Genomic DNA, 15051 nt, shown 5'->3' on the forward strand with positions numbered 1-15051 from the left:
GATGGTTATTTTCTCATCTTTCCCATGCATTTTTTATCTTTATTCATGCATGCCTTGCCGATATCTTCATCGCTCAACTTAGCAACTATACACACACAATTATGCCCAAAAAATGGTGGGTATGCATGCCATAAAAGGGAAAATATCGATAGGTTCCGTTTAATTTTATACCCCATTTGACACCCTTACGTGGCAAAACATGATTAAATATAAACTTTCTCTCTTTGATTATGTGATGAATCCATAAATTTCAATAAGTGAGGGTCAATGTATATATGTAAACGGTGATAACATTAAATGTCTTTAAAAAAATTAGGGTTAAATATGTTTTTGGTCCCTATAAATATGTCAATTTTTCGTTTTAGTCCCTCTAAAATTTTCCTTCAACATTTAGTCCCTATAAAATTTTCAATCACTACTTTTGGTCCCTATTTTTAATTTAATTTTTGTATTTTTTAATGAAATTATGCAGAAATGCGTGAAATATTCTATAAAAATTAGAATATTTTAACAAAACACAAATTAAATATAAATTTTTAACCGTAAAAGATATAAAAATTCATATTAAATTCATGTTTTGTTCAAATATTCTGAATTTTTTTTGGAGTGATTACTATAATATTTTGAATTTTTCTGGAAAATTTTATTAAATAATATGAATTTTACATATGAGTTTACTTTAAAAGAGGGATCAAAAGTGAAGATTGAAAATTTTATAGGGACTAAAAATCGAAGGAAAAATTTAGAGGGACTAAAACGAAAAATTTATATATTTATAGGGACCAAAAACATATTTAACCCAAAAAATTAATCCACTTTTAAAAAGTTGTAGTAGAAAATATGAAAGTAATGCCACTATTTTATTTAAAGTTTATCTAACATGTGTCATATTTTTCATGTTAAAGGAACTAAAAGTAATATTTTTTTATTTAAAAACAACAATCAAAACTCTCTCTCTCTCTCTCTCTCTCTCTCTCTCTCTCTCTCTCTCATCCGCTGTATTAGACTCTGAACATTGCTCTAGAATCTAAACTCTATCCGACTCTGAACTTAGTTTAAAAAGAAGAAAATACTAACACAATTCAACCCCCTTCTTGTATTTTTCTCACCTTCAATTTAAGTGGGGTCAAGATAAGAAATCATACTATTATTGAAAACAGTGGGGTTAATTAATTGACCCCAATAGACATAAGGCGCATTTGTGCATGCTCTTGTTATTAGTCTTACATCATGTGTTATATGCGGGGATATGTAGGATTGGGTTGAGTGCAGGGACGACCCAAGCCCAAAGAAATTTAGGCCCCAAATTTTTTGGCCTAAAAAATAGGCTTCTAGTTTTAGTAATAGATACATTCATTCCTTGTTATAGTCACAAAGCAATCTATGGTGCATTGGCCGAAGGTCACATTTTTATTGCAATAGGTTCATTTTCACAATATATTTTTTTTGGACCGTGGGCTTTGAATTATATAATATGGGGTTTGAACTAAAACAAGCCACGGATTGTTTTTAATTTTTTTTTATGAAGTTAAATGTATTTAAATTAAAGAAATGATATTTGCACAACCAGTTCATTACAACTTTCACTCTCATACTCACATTATATTTTTATTTACTCTCTATTGTTTTAGACCAATGAGAAGAGAGAAAATAAAAGTTATCAACAAAGTTGTCACCACTACTACAGAATGGAGTTTTTACATCAGTTGAAAATGAGTTTTCACATCAGTTTACCACCGATGTAAGGTGTCATGATGTGGTAAGTCCACACCCTTTCACATCAGGTTGCGGCTGATGTGAAATATTGAATTTCTACATCAGTTCCGCTTCCACTGTTGTAATAGACCCACTTTGAAATTTACCCCTGAAGTTAAATATGTATATTTCACATCAGTTTTCAAAATCACTGTAGTGAAATAATTTTTTTTTTTTTTTGGTGTAAATATTTCTATTAAATGGCTTATCAAATAAGCTTGACACCTGCTCTTTATTTTTTTTTAGTAACAAAATGAAAACAAATTATGGATAATTTTAATGCAAAAAAAGAAGAAGTTATATTATCTAATTGGATATTACATAATCAATCCTCTATTTTCCACGCCAATATTCCAATCTATAAAAGAGGGATATGAATACAATATAGCTAGAAATAATCCAATAAAACAACTTTAGGCAGAAATTTCAAATAAAAAAAAATCCACAGCAAAATCATCATTGTAAATATGCTAAGCTTCAGCTGCAAAAAGCATCTCATTTCATCTCAGTCGTAAGCACCGACAATGTCTCATCTCAGCCACATCATAATCAATTTTCATCTACAAAAAACAAAATCAATTGAAAAAGTTATCTCAACTGCATAAACGCACTTGACACACCAAAACCACCACACATTAAGACAGATACAAGTCCGTTCAAAACATACCATGTAAATCCTACGCGTTATACAAGTCAAGAAAACAAGTTGCCCATTGATTTCGCAAATCATATAAGTCATCTTCAGTTAATGCCGTTGGATCATTGAATACCTACAATGTGTAGGTTAATATAAGTAATTAATATTAATAAGGATATGTTTATATTTGGCAATACATATAATATAAACATGTTATCATAAAATTAAAATACCTCCATCCAAGACTTAGTAATATTAGCAGAGATGATATCTAGCATATTCTTCATCACATAGTATCCACAATCATTGCCATTAGGTTGCTTTCTTGGCTACAAATGAATGACCATTTTTATATAGTGATTAGTTCATATAATAAATAAAAAATTCATTTATTAACGTAAAAAAATGACAGAATCTACACCATACTTACTTTGGGACGAAACCATTTAGCCTTCTTTCTATTGCCCTGACAAAGTTGATGAACCTCTAAAGCTCTGTGTCAACCAAATTAAAAAAATCATCAAAGTTATACATTTTAGTGTTGTAGGAAGTAATATATCAAATACAACGTAAAATATACACTTACTTTGAAACAATCTTAATCATTCCTTCATTAAGATCTCGGTGCATTGAACAAAGGACAACTAAACTATTGTCCTTGGGGCAAATAATTATTAACTGCCTGTGTCCTCTGCACACGTAGAAGAACAATTATTCAGGTTTAAGCTATCAAAGATAAATAAGAAAAATATTAATTTAAATATATACTTACTTAAATAGATATGGTGCTAAGTAACACACTTTGTTCAAATCACGCAACCTAGTTTGTATGTGTCCCTGAACTTTAGATTTAGTACTAGGATCAGTTGGATTAAAATCCAAGCATACTGGGTCCAAAATGCCAAACACTTTCGATCTATTTCTTGAGATACAGAGACGATGCATACACCTAGACAAATTCAAAATTAACACTTAAATATTGAATTGTGGATATACTACTAATCCATATTGATAATAGTAAAAAAGAAAAATGTACTTACGTGCACCACAGTTGTAGAATAGAAAAGTCAAGCCAAGCATTACCCACCAACAACTCTCTAATACACTTTGCTGGAATAAAAAACCTTGCGGTATTTGGCTCATGTTCTAATGGTATGCGTATATCTTCTTCACTTCTCAAAACCATGCATAGCAATTTTTGAACATTGTCGATGGTTAAGTCGTCCTTGTAATTTTCTTGTGCAGCGGTACAAGAACCTTTTGTGCTTCCATGCACAGCAACTTTTTGAGGACTACTATGCTCAATTTCTTCATTTATTTGCAAGGTTTGGGTGAAACCCATAGTCTTAAGTTTATCCAGAAATGCTTGTTGCATCAACTCACGTTCAACGGCCATCTTTTGTTCAAACTCTGCATCAAATTTTTCTTTAATCTGTCTTTCGAGATTTGTTTGAAGTTGTGAGAGATGCTGGTTAACATCTATGGTTTGGGTAAGACGTGAAGACCTTCCAAAGTAATTGCTCAGAGTATAACCTGGTCCAACACCACAGACACGACCACCATGCTCTTTTGTCCCAATTGCCCTTGTTAAGATATCGTCACGTCCTTGTGGAACAAAGGTGCCTTTGGCAGTCTCTTCAACTAGAGCATCCTACATATTTTGTAAAAAATTGATGGTTTAATTAATAACAAGTCATATCAAATAGAGAATCTAGATGACCACCACATCATCACCTACAATGCAGTAAGCTGCACCAAGAGAATCTAAACTAGATGTGTCAAGCCATATATCATAAATATATGCTTTAATCATCACACAATTATCGATATATGTAGCTGGTAATTCATCAGTGTTTAGCAGAATTTGAATAATGAACATTTAGTTTAACCCTTTAATCTATATACATGTTTTATTTCAGTCCAATTCAAATATTTACATTTTAAAAGGACAGTGCGAACATGTCAACAAACTATGAGCAACATCATATGCAATTTCTGCCAACTAATTGATAGAGGTAGAGACAGAGAGAACACTACATATGAACTGTGACATAAATATTAGAGAACGCTAAAATCACCAACTTACAATTTTCTCAGCAACAACTTTTGCAGCCTCTGATGTATACTCTCCCCCTTTCTTTTGTCTTGCTCTCTTCCATGTATCATGACGTGATGGAGGAGATAGACTTAGATCATCATTTAATATATCATCTACATCTCCTGATTCTTCTAGCACTTTTCTCTTTTCCTTCATCATTTTCTCCTGAAGCAGTTCATATCCTCCACGAGATAATGTATGTCTATAAATATTTTTAGCCACACAGTCCCTACCCTTTTGAATTTTTGCCTATTATAAATAAAAATCATTACTAAATTGATTTGATTAAATAAAAAAAAAGTACAATAAAAATCAAATATAATTACTACAAACCTTAAATTCATCTGTATTTCGAGACTCAACGAACCTCTTCCATATATGTTCTTTAATAAAAGGATACCTAGCATACGGAGGAGGGCGTTCGGGGTTGGGATATGCAATATATTCCGATGTGAGTTGTGCCTTAAACCCGTTCCACCGCACCCCCAAATACACCATCCATTTTTTCTTCAATGGATCATTTTTTGGATCATCACTTTCTGGCATAACAAAATGCTTCTATATACATCAAAAATTTGGAGTTAGTACCTAAAGATCAATAGATACAATAATTAAATAGTAAATGCTGAATTAATAATACAGCTATAATACCTGAAGATCAACCCAAATTGCATCTTTTGTGCTTGCATCTACCTGTTTCCATTCATCTATTAAAATTATAAATACAAGGTAGGAGATGATTTCAGTTTCAGTTTGAGCACATCACCAACAAGAAAGAAGAGTGAGATTACTCTCCTCTCACAATCTTGATTTTTGGTTCTTCTATAGCTGGCATTATTTTAACTCATTCTAACATTTTCCAACTCCAAAAATCTAAAAGAAAACGTATACTTTTTGTTACATTTTGCTTGGTTTTTTGGGATTATAGAACATGCATGTACTATTGTCCAAGACCATGATGCTTGTATTCAATTTATAATTTCTTTCATACCATTTTTTTCTTCTTATATGTGACAACTAAAACTATAGTCAATTATTGGATTTTTGAAAATCAGATTCAAACATGGATGTATCAGAACTGTGTCCAACTGTTGAATTAATCAGAGCTTTCCTTGAATACTTGGTAGATCCATTGCTGCAAGAAGATCATTCTACCAATGATGATCTTCCATTATCACAACATGAAAAAGTTGCAAAACAGGTTATTTTTTTTCTTTCATTCACCTTGAAACTTTTGTTATGGCAATCCAAATATTAACTAATAACTTTTGTTATGATGTAGGTGCGTGCAGTCGTGTTATTGAACAACTACTACCACACAAAACTGAATCAAGAGCTAGCATTTTTGCCATACAGGGAATTTTGCAACATCATTGTGGATCTGAGACCAGCAATGTTGACATATATGAAATTTATGTTGCAGCCTAATTATACTGACTAAATTATGAACATGTTCAAAGAATTTCAACCAGAATTGACTGACACTAAGATAGTCCAACCCAACTGCAGTTATTTGGACCAGACTAGCCATTCTAGTCAATAATCATTGCATGTTTATCAAATTTTGTTCTAAGAAGGGGGAAAATACCAATTCTAAGAAGCCAAACTGAGAATTCAGTTCTAAGAAGGGGGAAAATACCAATTTTGATAGAAACAACTCAGACCCATAAATAAAATCAGGAGCCAAACTATGAAATCAATAATATTATAAACTCAATTAAACACAAATTCATGATCAAGTAAACACAGAATTACAAATTAAGTATCACAATTTTGAAAAGAGGTTGGGGTTTCACGAATTTTTTTTTAACAGCAAAGGGGTTTCACGATTGAAAAGTCATCGGAGAGAGAGAGAGAGAGAGAGAGAGCAGCGACGGTGAGAAGTTCCGATTGAGCAGCGACGGTGAGAGGTTGGACGGATTCGATTGAACTTGGACGGTGAGAGGTTCCTGATTTGATTTTTTTTTACTGAGTGAATTTTTCTTTTTTTGACTGAGCTTGGAAGATGTGTTTTACGGTGAGGAAGGGATAAGGTTTCAAATTTGTTTTACCTCAGGCAGTTTTAACCACCTGATGTGAAAAAAGATAGACCAAATTTTCCCACAAATTGCGAAAATGCCACCACGTGTTTTTTCCTTCATTTCAGTTATCCACTGATGTAAATGCCATATGCTATTAGGAATTCCCTTCATGTATTTATGTCAACTGATGTAAAAACTCACAGTGTGTATCTTTCTCTTCAGTTATTTTCCGTGCTGATGTGAAAACTAAAACCCCCTTGTCGTTAAATCTATATTTTGTAGTAGTGCACAAATGATTGTCAATATATCACTATTCTTTAAATTAATGTAATCAATAGTGATTTTCTCAGGAAACATATTATGGATATTTGATTGTCAATATTTGGATTGTTGTTTTGCCTACCACAACCAATAGAAAAATATATAAAATAAAATCTTAGCAAATAAAAGTTAATTTAATAAAAATAATAATAATAATATAAAAAATATATTGACTTAATAAATTTAAATTACAATAAAAAAACTACTTTTTTTAAGAACTAAATTAAAATACTAAATTTAAAATACTTAAATATTTATTAATTAAATTTTATTATGAATTATGAATGTCCTTTAATGTCATTTTACAATTATTAGCCAGTTGAACCGCTGATTTGATCAAACACTTTAATTATCTTATCAGTCATCAACTATCAGTTATAAGCTATCAGCTATCAGTCATCAGCTATAAGCTATCAACTAGCTTATCAGCTATCCGCTATTTTTATCAAACAGAGCTAAAGTAAAAACCTAATGTGAGTATGAAAGAGAAAGTTGTCTCAAAATGTAAATATGTTTTTCGTTCCTATAAATATAGAGAATTTTGATTTTAGTCCCAAAAAAATTAAACTGAATGTTTTCATCCTCACGAAAAATTTTATTTTATTTTTGGTCCTTAATGACCGCTTTATGTTCATGTAAATGTCAAGACGTCAAGATTATAATACTTTTATGTTTAAATTGTATCCATAATATGTTCATTTATTTTGTTTAACCTTCATATATTCATATTATGTTCAATAACATGTCAAAATTATATCGGATAGAAAAATAAAACAAAAAATCCTGTGAGGATGAAAACATCTAATTTTATTTTCAAGGAACTAAAATTAAATTTTGGTATATTTATAGCGATGAAAAAAAAAGATCAAATTTTACTAATGTAATATTATACTAATGTTACATCGCTCGATATTGTTTTTCCCGTTTCATGTTTTTTAACTTTGACCGTTAGATTATAAGTAAATATGACACATATCATCCATGTAAAATTTTATACAAATCTAAAATTATATGACATGTTACTGAGACCCACGAAGAATAATATTTGAAGAGTTTTTATTGAACACCATTAATTTTAGTGGGCCACAAAAATATATCAGATCATTTTAGATTGGTATAAAATTTTTCACAGTTGATCAATACGATATAAATTTAGGTCCTTACAGTCAAATATAAGCAAAAAGGGTCTTAAAATTCAAATGTATTGGATCTAAATTTTACACTAATTTTACTTTTTTAAGATTCATTTTAATAATATAAAAAAATCTAATTGTTAAATATTGCAATATTTATGTTCACATTATCATAAATATGTTCACATTTTGCTTATATTTATATATGGAAGAATTAAAAATAAAATATTCAAAATTATTAAATATTGCAATAAATATGTTCACATTGTCATAAATACGTTCACATTCAATTTATACATAAAAATCATGTATAAGTATCCCTTTTAGGATTAAACTAAGAAAAATAAACCTTCTCTCTCTAAAATATCCTCCCTCTTCTCTCTACCTTCTTCACCGTAAACAGTCTAAACACCCAACGACCCTTTCCCTTTTCATCCAAAGTTTTTGCCTTCAACATGTAGCCAACATTAGGTGGTGGTGCGACGGTCGACTTTAGCCATCCGCACCACCCATCCCAGTCGGAGCCGCCGCGCCGGGGGTTCCTTTATGGTGGTTTTCAATTTTTTTTTCCAGTTTACATTCATTTTTCTTTTGCAGATCTGGAGTTTTTCATTTGTGGTTGTTTCGTTTTGGGTGGTTGTAGTCTGCCGCCAGAACCACCTCAGAGCTTGTTTCCTTTGGTAATTGACTAGTAAGCATGTGTCTTTTGCTAGCTTCTCGCCCCATTAAAGTGGGTCAACACCTACTTCAGCTCTATCTTTGTTGTTCTATTCTAAGAACTTTTTGGCTGGTGGTGGAAGAGGTGGTGGTGCTGGCTTTGGAATGGTGCCTTTTTTCAGTCACTTGGATTGTGCTCAGACTCTTTTCCTTGCTAGCTTGTCCACACAAATCTTCTTTGGACGTCTTGGTAATCTTGAGCGTGTTGCAGTGGTGGTGGATCCATCGTGAATCAGTTTTAGAGGTGGTGTGGCTGCGCCGGTGATGAGGTTGCGGTGGTGTTGGGTGGTGACGTGGTGGTGGTGATGTATGGTGCCAATTTGTGTTCGTTTTCGGGCTGAAGGTGTGTCAGTTGTTGGTGGGTGGTTCGGTTGGAGGTGACGGGGTGGTGACAAACGTGGGGTGTGGAGGGGGGATGTATGGTGTCGATATGTGTGATCTATTTCCGGCAACTGCACGTGGAGCGACATCTCTTTCATTCACGATTAATCATGCTTCAAAGAAATCCTAGATCGTTTCTCTTCATAAGGATCATGGTGGTTGTAGTTGTTCGCGCCGGTGGCCGTAGTGTTTCAGATTTTGCTTGTTTGGTGGGAGACCCCCCCCCCCCCCCCCGTTCGTTACTTTTACTAATTCGATGTTGTTTTCTGTTTGTGTGGTGGTGTTGAGGTGGTGGTGGTGGCTTTGTGTGGGGGATCGTGGGACTGTCTTAGTGAGGTTTGGATGGGTAGTCGTGATTTTTTTGGACTCGAATTTGGTGTTGGAACGATTTACGGACGAGAACTTTATAAGGGTGTGGTTGGTGTTGTTTAGGTGAAGAGGCGAGTGTTTGTTGGAGTTGATTTATTTTAGAGGCTGCCTCTGTTACTCGGGTCCTTGTTCGCTGTCCCTAGCTCTTTTTGCGTTTTTTGGGTTGTTAAGGTGTTTAGGCTGTTTAGAAGAAGCGAATTCCTTTGTGTTGAGCCTTTTCCTTTTGATATGTTTGTTGTTTGCACCACCGCTTATCATGTCGTGACTTGGTGTTTCTCTAGTGTATCGGGGGTGAGGGGTGCCCTTTTGATTTAGCCTACCGATCACTTTTGATTCGATACCGGGAGTCAGTTCTTTGGCTCAAGTTAGGTTTTGGGCTTTTACGGTTTCTTTCGGTGGATCGAAGGTCGGGAGGTGGTGGAAGCTGAATGATCTTTCGGATAGGAGATTTGAGGATGTGGCTCAACTTTGGTGTTCAGGACCAGGAGTTTTATTTTTAGGGGTGTTTTTCTAAGGGAGTGAGTAGTGACGATGAGTGGTTGAATATCATTTTTACATTGGTCGTTTTCGTGAAGGAGTTTATTTTAGGTGGTGATGTGTATTTTGGTGGGTGTTGTCCTCGGGGGTGTTTTTAAGGTGTTTATTTTTGGGTGTTCCGCCTATATACGGTTCCTTTTGTTTGTATTCTCAATTTCATCGGTCTCTGTTCATCTTGAGCAGGGATTTGGTTGTTCAATAAAATTTGCTGTTTTTTTTTTACCCCTTTTAGGATTATACTTACTGTGAATCAATCTCATTATATAAAAAAAGTAGAAGAATTTCATTCCTCCAAAAATCGGGCGGGGAGTTGATGAATAACTTCTTTTAAGGGGCATAACAACATTACAACAAGAGTTATTGGTTCAACTTCTTTTAAGGGGCATAGCAACATTACAACAAGAGTTATTGGTTCAACATTACAACAAGGCAGGGGCCAAGTTCAAGAGAGAGCCCCTGCTTTCGATCCTGCCACCTTTACATTATCTTATGCATGCACTGAAGCATTTTTTAGATGGTAGCAAGAGTATTATAGACGTCAGGCTAGTCAAGTAAATCCAGATTCTTTGCTCCCTCAACTGACATTTGCTTTTAACATTGTGCAGGAATCATCGAAGAAGAACAAATGTACGCATATTCGAGAAATTCAAGCTTTCTAAAAATTCTTTCAAACTGTATATGATCTTTTACATCTTAAGTAGACAGCTCACTATGCTGCTAAAACCTTTGAGAGATAACATAAATGATAAACTTCCCTCAATGAAGTTTCCTCCTTTAACTCCCAGTAAATACCTTTTTGCCTTACATTTTAAAATTAAATTTCCACCATTAAATCGAAAAAAATTTCAAATATTAAAAAATCAGAAAAAACGATAAGATTTTTTTTGAAATTTTCGTTTTTTTTTTCAAAATTAAATTTTATTTAAAGATTCTATAGTTTAATTTTCAAAATAAAAAAAAAGTCAGATTTAATTTTTAAATTTTTTCTACAAAAAAAATTATGGTAAATATTTTATTTTTAAAAATTTGGATTAAATTTTTTTATAAAATTTTAAAAAAATTCAGATTTTTATTTTGAAAATTTTATTCCAGATTTTTATAAAATCATTGAGGTGAAGAGGTGGTGAAGAAAGTAAATGAGGGATGACTTTTTCTCTTTCCAAAAATAACTCAAATTTCAATACAAATAACACATGTAACAAATATATAAGAATAAATTTAAATATTTAAAAAATATAACAAACATGATATGAATATATATATAGAGGGGAGATATTTTGACTCTAAGAGTAAGTATGATAACTTACTCCAAATCTTGATTTTTAATTCCAATATTAATTAATGACTTAGATTAATTAATATGGTATGCTTTAATTTCATTTTTCATTGTAGTCAGCACTTAACACACCACAAAATAACAAAATAATAAATGTCTTTTAATTAATATAGCAGGCGAAAACTGAAAATTACATATATTACATAGGTGAAAAGTACTATTAACCTTATTAATAACATTGGTGCAAGTTATATCACAATGCATTCTCTAGTTCAGTGGAAATATCTCTTATTTTGCTTAATCATTCTAGTACCAAGAACCAAGATCGATGTATGTTGAAACATTTTTATAGAATAACAAGTTTTACCCTAATTATGTGATTTGGCAAGCAAACAGCTTAGGTAATAATAGATTTTCCACGGCATCTTCCCTTATATTAAGAGAGATTGAATTGCGTATATGAATGTAAAATGTGTTTCTTGATTTCTTGATGAACATACAACTTGAATTTATTACCTACAGCTGGCAGATATTGGAGAGGGTGCATATAGCTTTTTACGATGAAAGTTGGCAGAATAGGGAAGCGTATAATTATGATGCAGAGGTGCAGTAGACAATGTGTGTGTGCACAGTGCACGCACTCTCACTCCAGCTCAATCTAGTAGTAAACAACAAGATAACTTTTATAATTTTTTATAATTTTTGTGAACAATCATTTTTTATAATTTTTGTGATAACTTTCTTTTTTATATTCACATTATTTTTTTACTTTCTCTTTCTATTGCTTTGATTTTTGTGCCACTACCTAATTTCCTTTGTAAAATTTTAATTATCACAAAAGTTATCACATGTATAGATGTTCTAATAACACAACTCAAACAACAATTGTTCATGTCAGATCAGAAGAACCTAAAGAAGATTAAAGAGGAATATTATAATAGCAGTTCAAATCTAGTAAATTAAGAATGTATTAAATTATTCACTGTCTTCATATATTAATTTCTATAAAAAGGAACCCTTCAGTCATGCATTAAACATTCATTTTATCCATTAAACTCATAATGGCTTCTTTTGCAACTCTTTTCTCCCTCCTCACAATAGCCATTCTCTCATTTTCTTGTTCATCACAATTCATCTTACCCATTGAAAAAGACCCATTAACCAATCTTTTCTACACCTCAGTTGGCATTGGAACACCTCAACACAATTTCAATCTAGTGATTGATATTGGAGGACCAACTATATGGTATGACTGCAACAAAAACTATAACTCTTCAACCTACAATCCCATCTCTTGTGACTCCAAGCTTTGCCCTAAATTTAGTGGATGCACTGGCTGCTCTGGCCCTTTCAAACCAGGTTGCTCAAACAATACATGTGCTGCTAACATAATTAACCCATTAGTCAATGCTATTTTTGTAGGTGACACTGGCAATGATGTTTTGTTCATATCACACTCTAAAGTCTCTAACCTACTTTCTGGATGCACTGAATCAGAAGTGTTTACAGGTGAAGATGTTCCTCTTAAAAACTTACCAAAAACTAGTAAAGGGATATTAGGCCTTGCAAGAACAAAACTTTCACTACCAAAACAGCTTTCATCATCTTCTTCTCATAAGCTTCCTAACAAATTTGCTCTTTGTTTACCATCTTCAAACAAGAAAGGACTTGGTAGCCTCTTCATTGGTGGGATACCCCAACAAAGTTCTTTTTTCAAGTTTCAACTCACTAAAATTCCTCTTGTTATTAACCCCTTTAGCACTGCTCCAATATTTACTAAAGGTGATGCTTCTTATGAATATTTCATTGATGTGAAATCAATTAAAGTTGGTGGTGAAATTCTTAACTTTAAGTCTTCCCTTTTGTCCATTGACAATAAGGGAAATGGTGGGACAAAAATTAGCACCATGAAATCTTTCTCAGTGTTGCATAGTTCAATTTATAGTACTCTTGTTAGAGATTTTGTGAAGAAGGCTTCTGATAAAAAAATAAAGAAAGTGGCATTAGTGGCACCATTTGGAGCATGTTTTGATTTTAGCACCATTGGTAGGACTAATACTGGATTGGATGTACCAACTATTGATTTGGTTCTACAAGGTGGTGTAGAGTGGACAATTTACGGTGGAAATTCAATGGTGTTGGTGAATAAAAAGGTAGCAAGTCTTGGATTTGTGGATGGTGGTAAAAAGCCAACAACATCAGTTGTTATTGGTGGGCACCAATTGGAGGACAATCTACTGGAGTTTGATTTAGTTTCATCTAAATTAGGATTCAGCTCTTCCCTGCTTCTTCATAATGCAAGATGTTCTAATTCATAAACTAATTTCTCTCTTATTTCAATTGAGTGAGATTATGAGTTTAATTAACTTTTGTTCTTTCCATTTCAATTGAGTTAGGTTAGATCTATGGTTGTAACTTTTTCCTTTCTCTTTCTGTCTGAATTTAATAAAGTAAAATGTCACTTATTATTGGCTGAGAATTAATGAAGTGCATCCATTTTTGCTTAATTTGTGTATGATGCTAGTTCAAAGAAAACTCCCTCTATTATGGTTCATAATTTATACACATTAACACAATAAAAAAAGTGAATAGACGGACACGGAATACCTCTTTGAACACTAGTACAATATAATAGGAAATGTATTCACAAGTGACGAGTACAACTATAAATATCAGAGTATCCATACTTTAGGTAATGAAAGACAGTAGAAATATTGGTAATAAACAAAATGGCACCAGAAATTGGTAATGAAAGGCTCAAACTTAGAGAAGACGTGATAGGGGCGGATCTACACATTTGATATATGTGTGGCTAAAATTTCAAAGAAACAATAATGTAAACTATATAAAAAATAAGAAATAACATTGTTTGATACAATACATTGCAATGAAAATCATCTCATATTCATATGTTGAAAATGAGCTAAAATGACATCATTGCTAATTGTTAAAAGAACATTCTTTCTATATAAGTTACAAGACAATCATCTAGCCACAGATCACCTATTTTGTTACATATATAGTTGACTTTTCATAACTTTCATAGCTGAAAAAACACGTTCAACATTTGCAAATGCTACCAGCAAGAGCAAAGTCAACGTCAAAAGCTTATAAACCATAACAAATGTGTTGAACTTATTGTGTTCTGGTTGTTGTTCGTGAGGGACATAGAGTTCGGATGGATAGGGAATATTGTATGTTGTTCTACATATTGTGTTTTATTTATATAAAAATAAATAATGGGAAATTGCATGTGCATGTGTGGCTTTAGCCACACATAGGCCAATAGTGTGTCCGCCCCTGAGACGTGGCCTCATGCAAGGAAAAGGCGGGTCACTTCATTGAAGCAAATTTTGGTTTAAAATGGACATTTTAGTCAACAAAATACATACTCGATCATCTTTATTGTAATACTCCTCCATCCTATTTATAAAAGATATTTGAATCAACATAGTTGATATATTTAATCTAAATTTTTAACTAAATACATCAATTTTTGTTAACTAAAATCAGCGGAATCGAGTATCAAAGATGAAAGTAGTGTCACGGCTTCCCCTCTCATATTACGCTGCTGAAATGTTATGCAACTTAGTCTAAATGCAAGAAAATATGGTACAATGTGTCTATGATTCACAAACTGTGGGTTAGAGAATAAAGTTGAGAGGATAAAAGCGTGGTATTGAATAATTAAATGATGAACAGCTGTATATATTAATGAATTAAGTAGCACAAGAGTCCAGGCCTCCCAACTATATTTTAAAAACAACTTGGTGATATTTTTGGCAAGAATTCTGGACCATTGGATC

At 32.7% G+C, this 15051-nt stretch overlaps 2 protein-coding genes across 2 annotated transcripts; one reads left to right on the plus strand and one right to left on the minus strand.

Moving 5' to 3' along the window:
* Window positions 1-2211: 2211 nt before the first annotated feature.
* LOC112419091 (uncharacterized) lies at window positions 2212-5201 on the minus strand. Its single transcript, XM_024775994.2, has 10 exons — window positions 5142-5201; window positions 4824-5048; window positions 4479-4739; window positions 3433-4043; window positions 3165-3341; window positions 2979-3083; window positions 2823-2886; window positions 2626-2721; window positions 2423-2525; window positions 2212-2315 (listed from the first exon to the last, which is right to left on the minus strand). The coding sequence occupies exons 2-9, from the start codon at window positions 5034-5036 to the stop codon at window positions 2433-2435; spliced, it is 1620 nt and encodes a 539-aa protein (XP_024631762.2). The 5' UTR covers window positions 5037-5048; window positions 5142-5201; the 3' UTR covers window positions 2212-2315; window positions 2423-2432.
* Window positions 5202-12267: 7066 nt separating this feature from the next.
* On the plus strand, window positions 12268-13752 carry LOC25486091 (probable aspartic proteinase GIP2). The gene has a single exon (XM_013607285.3). The coding sequence runs from the start codon at window positions 12307-12309 to the stop codon at window positions 13561-13563; it is 1257 nt and encodes a 418-aa protein (XP_013462739.1). The 5' UTR covers window positions 12268-12306; the 3' UTR covers window positions 13564-13752.
* The last annotated feature ends 1299 nt before the right edge of the window (window positions 13753-15051 follow it).

Source organism: Medicago truncatula, chromosome 2 (genome assembly GCF_003473485.1).
Source record: "Medicago truncatula cultivar Jemalong A17 chromosome 2, MtrunA17r5.0-ANR, whole genome shotgun sequence".
NCBI classification, from domain to species: domain Eukaryota; kingdom Viridiplantae; phylum Streptophyta; class Magnoliopsida; order Fabales; family Fabaceae; genus Medicago; species Medicago truncatula.

Excerpts from the sequence above, each read along its gene's own strand:
- LOC112419091 (XM_024775994.2), bottom strand. The coding sequence starts at position 5,036 with ATGCCAGAAAGTGATGATCCAAAAAATGATCCATTGAAGAAAAAATGG. Across the intron at positions 4,044-4,478 it reads AAGTTGTTGCTGAGAAAATT|GATGCTCTAGTTGAAGAGAC; the intron begins GTAAGTTGGTGA and ends CAAAATATGTAG. Across the intron at positions 3,342-3,432 it reads ATTCTACAACTGTGGTGCAC|GTGTATGCATCGTCTCTGTA; the intron begins GTAAGTACATTT and ends GAATTTGTCTAG.
- LOC25486091 (XM_013607285.3), top strand. The coding sequence starts at position 12,307 with ATGGCTTCTTTTGCAACTCTTTTCTCCCTCCTCACAATAGCCATTCTC.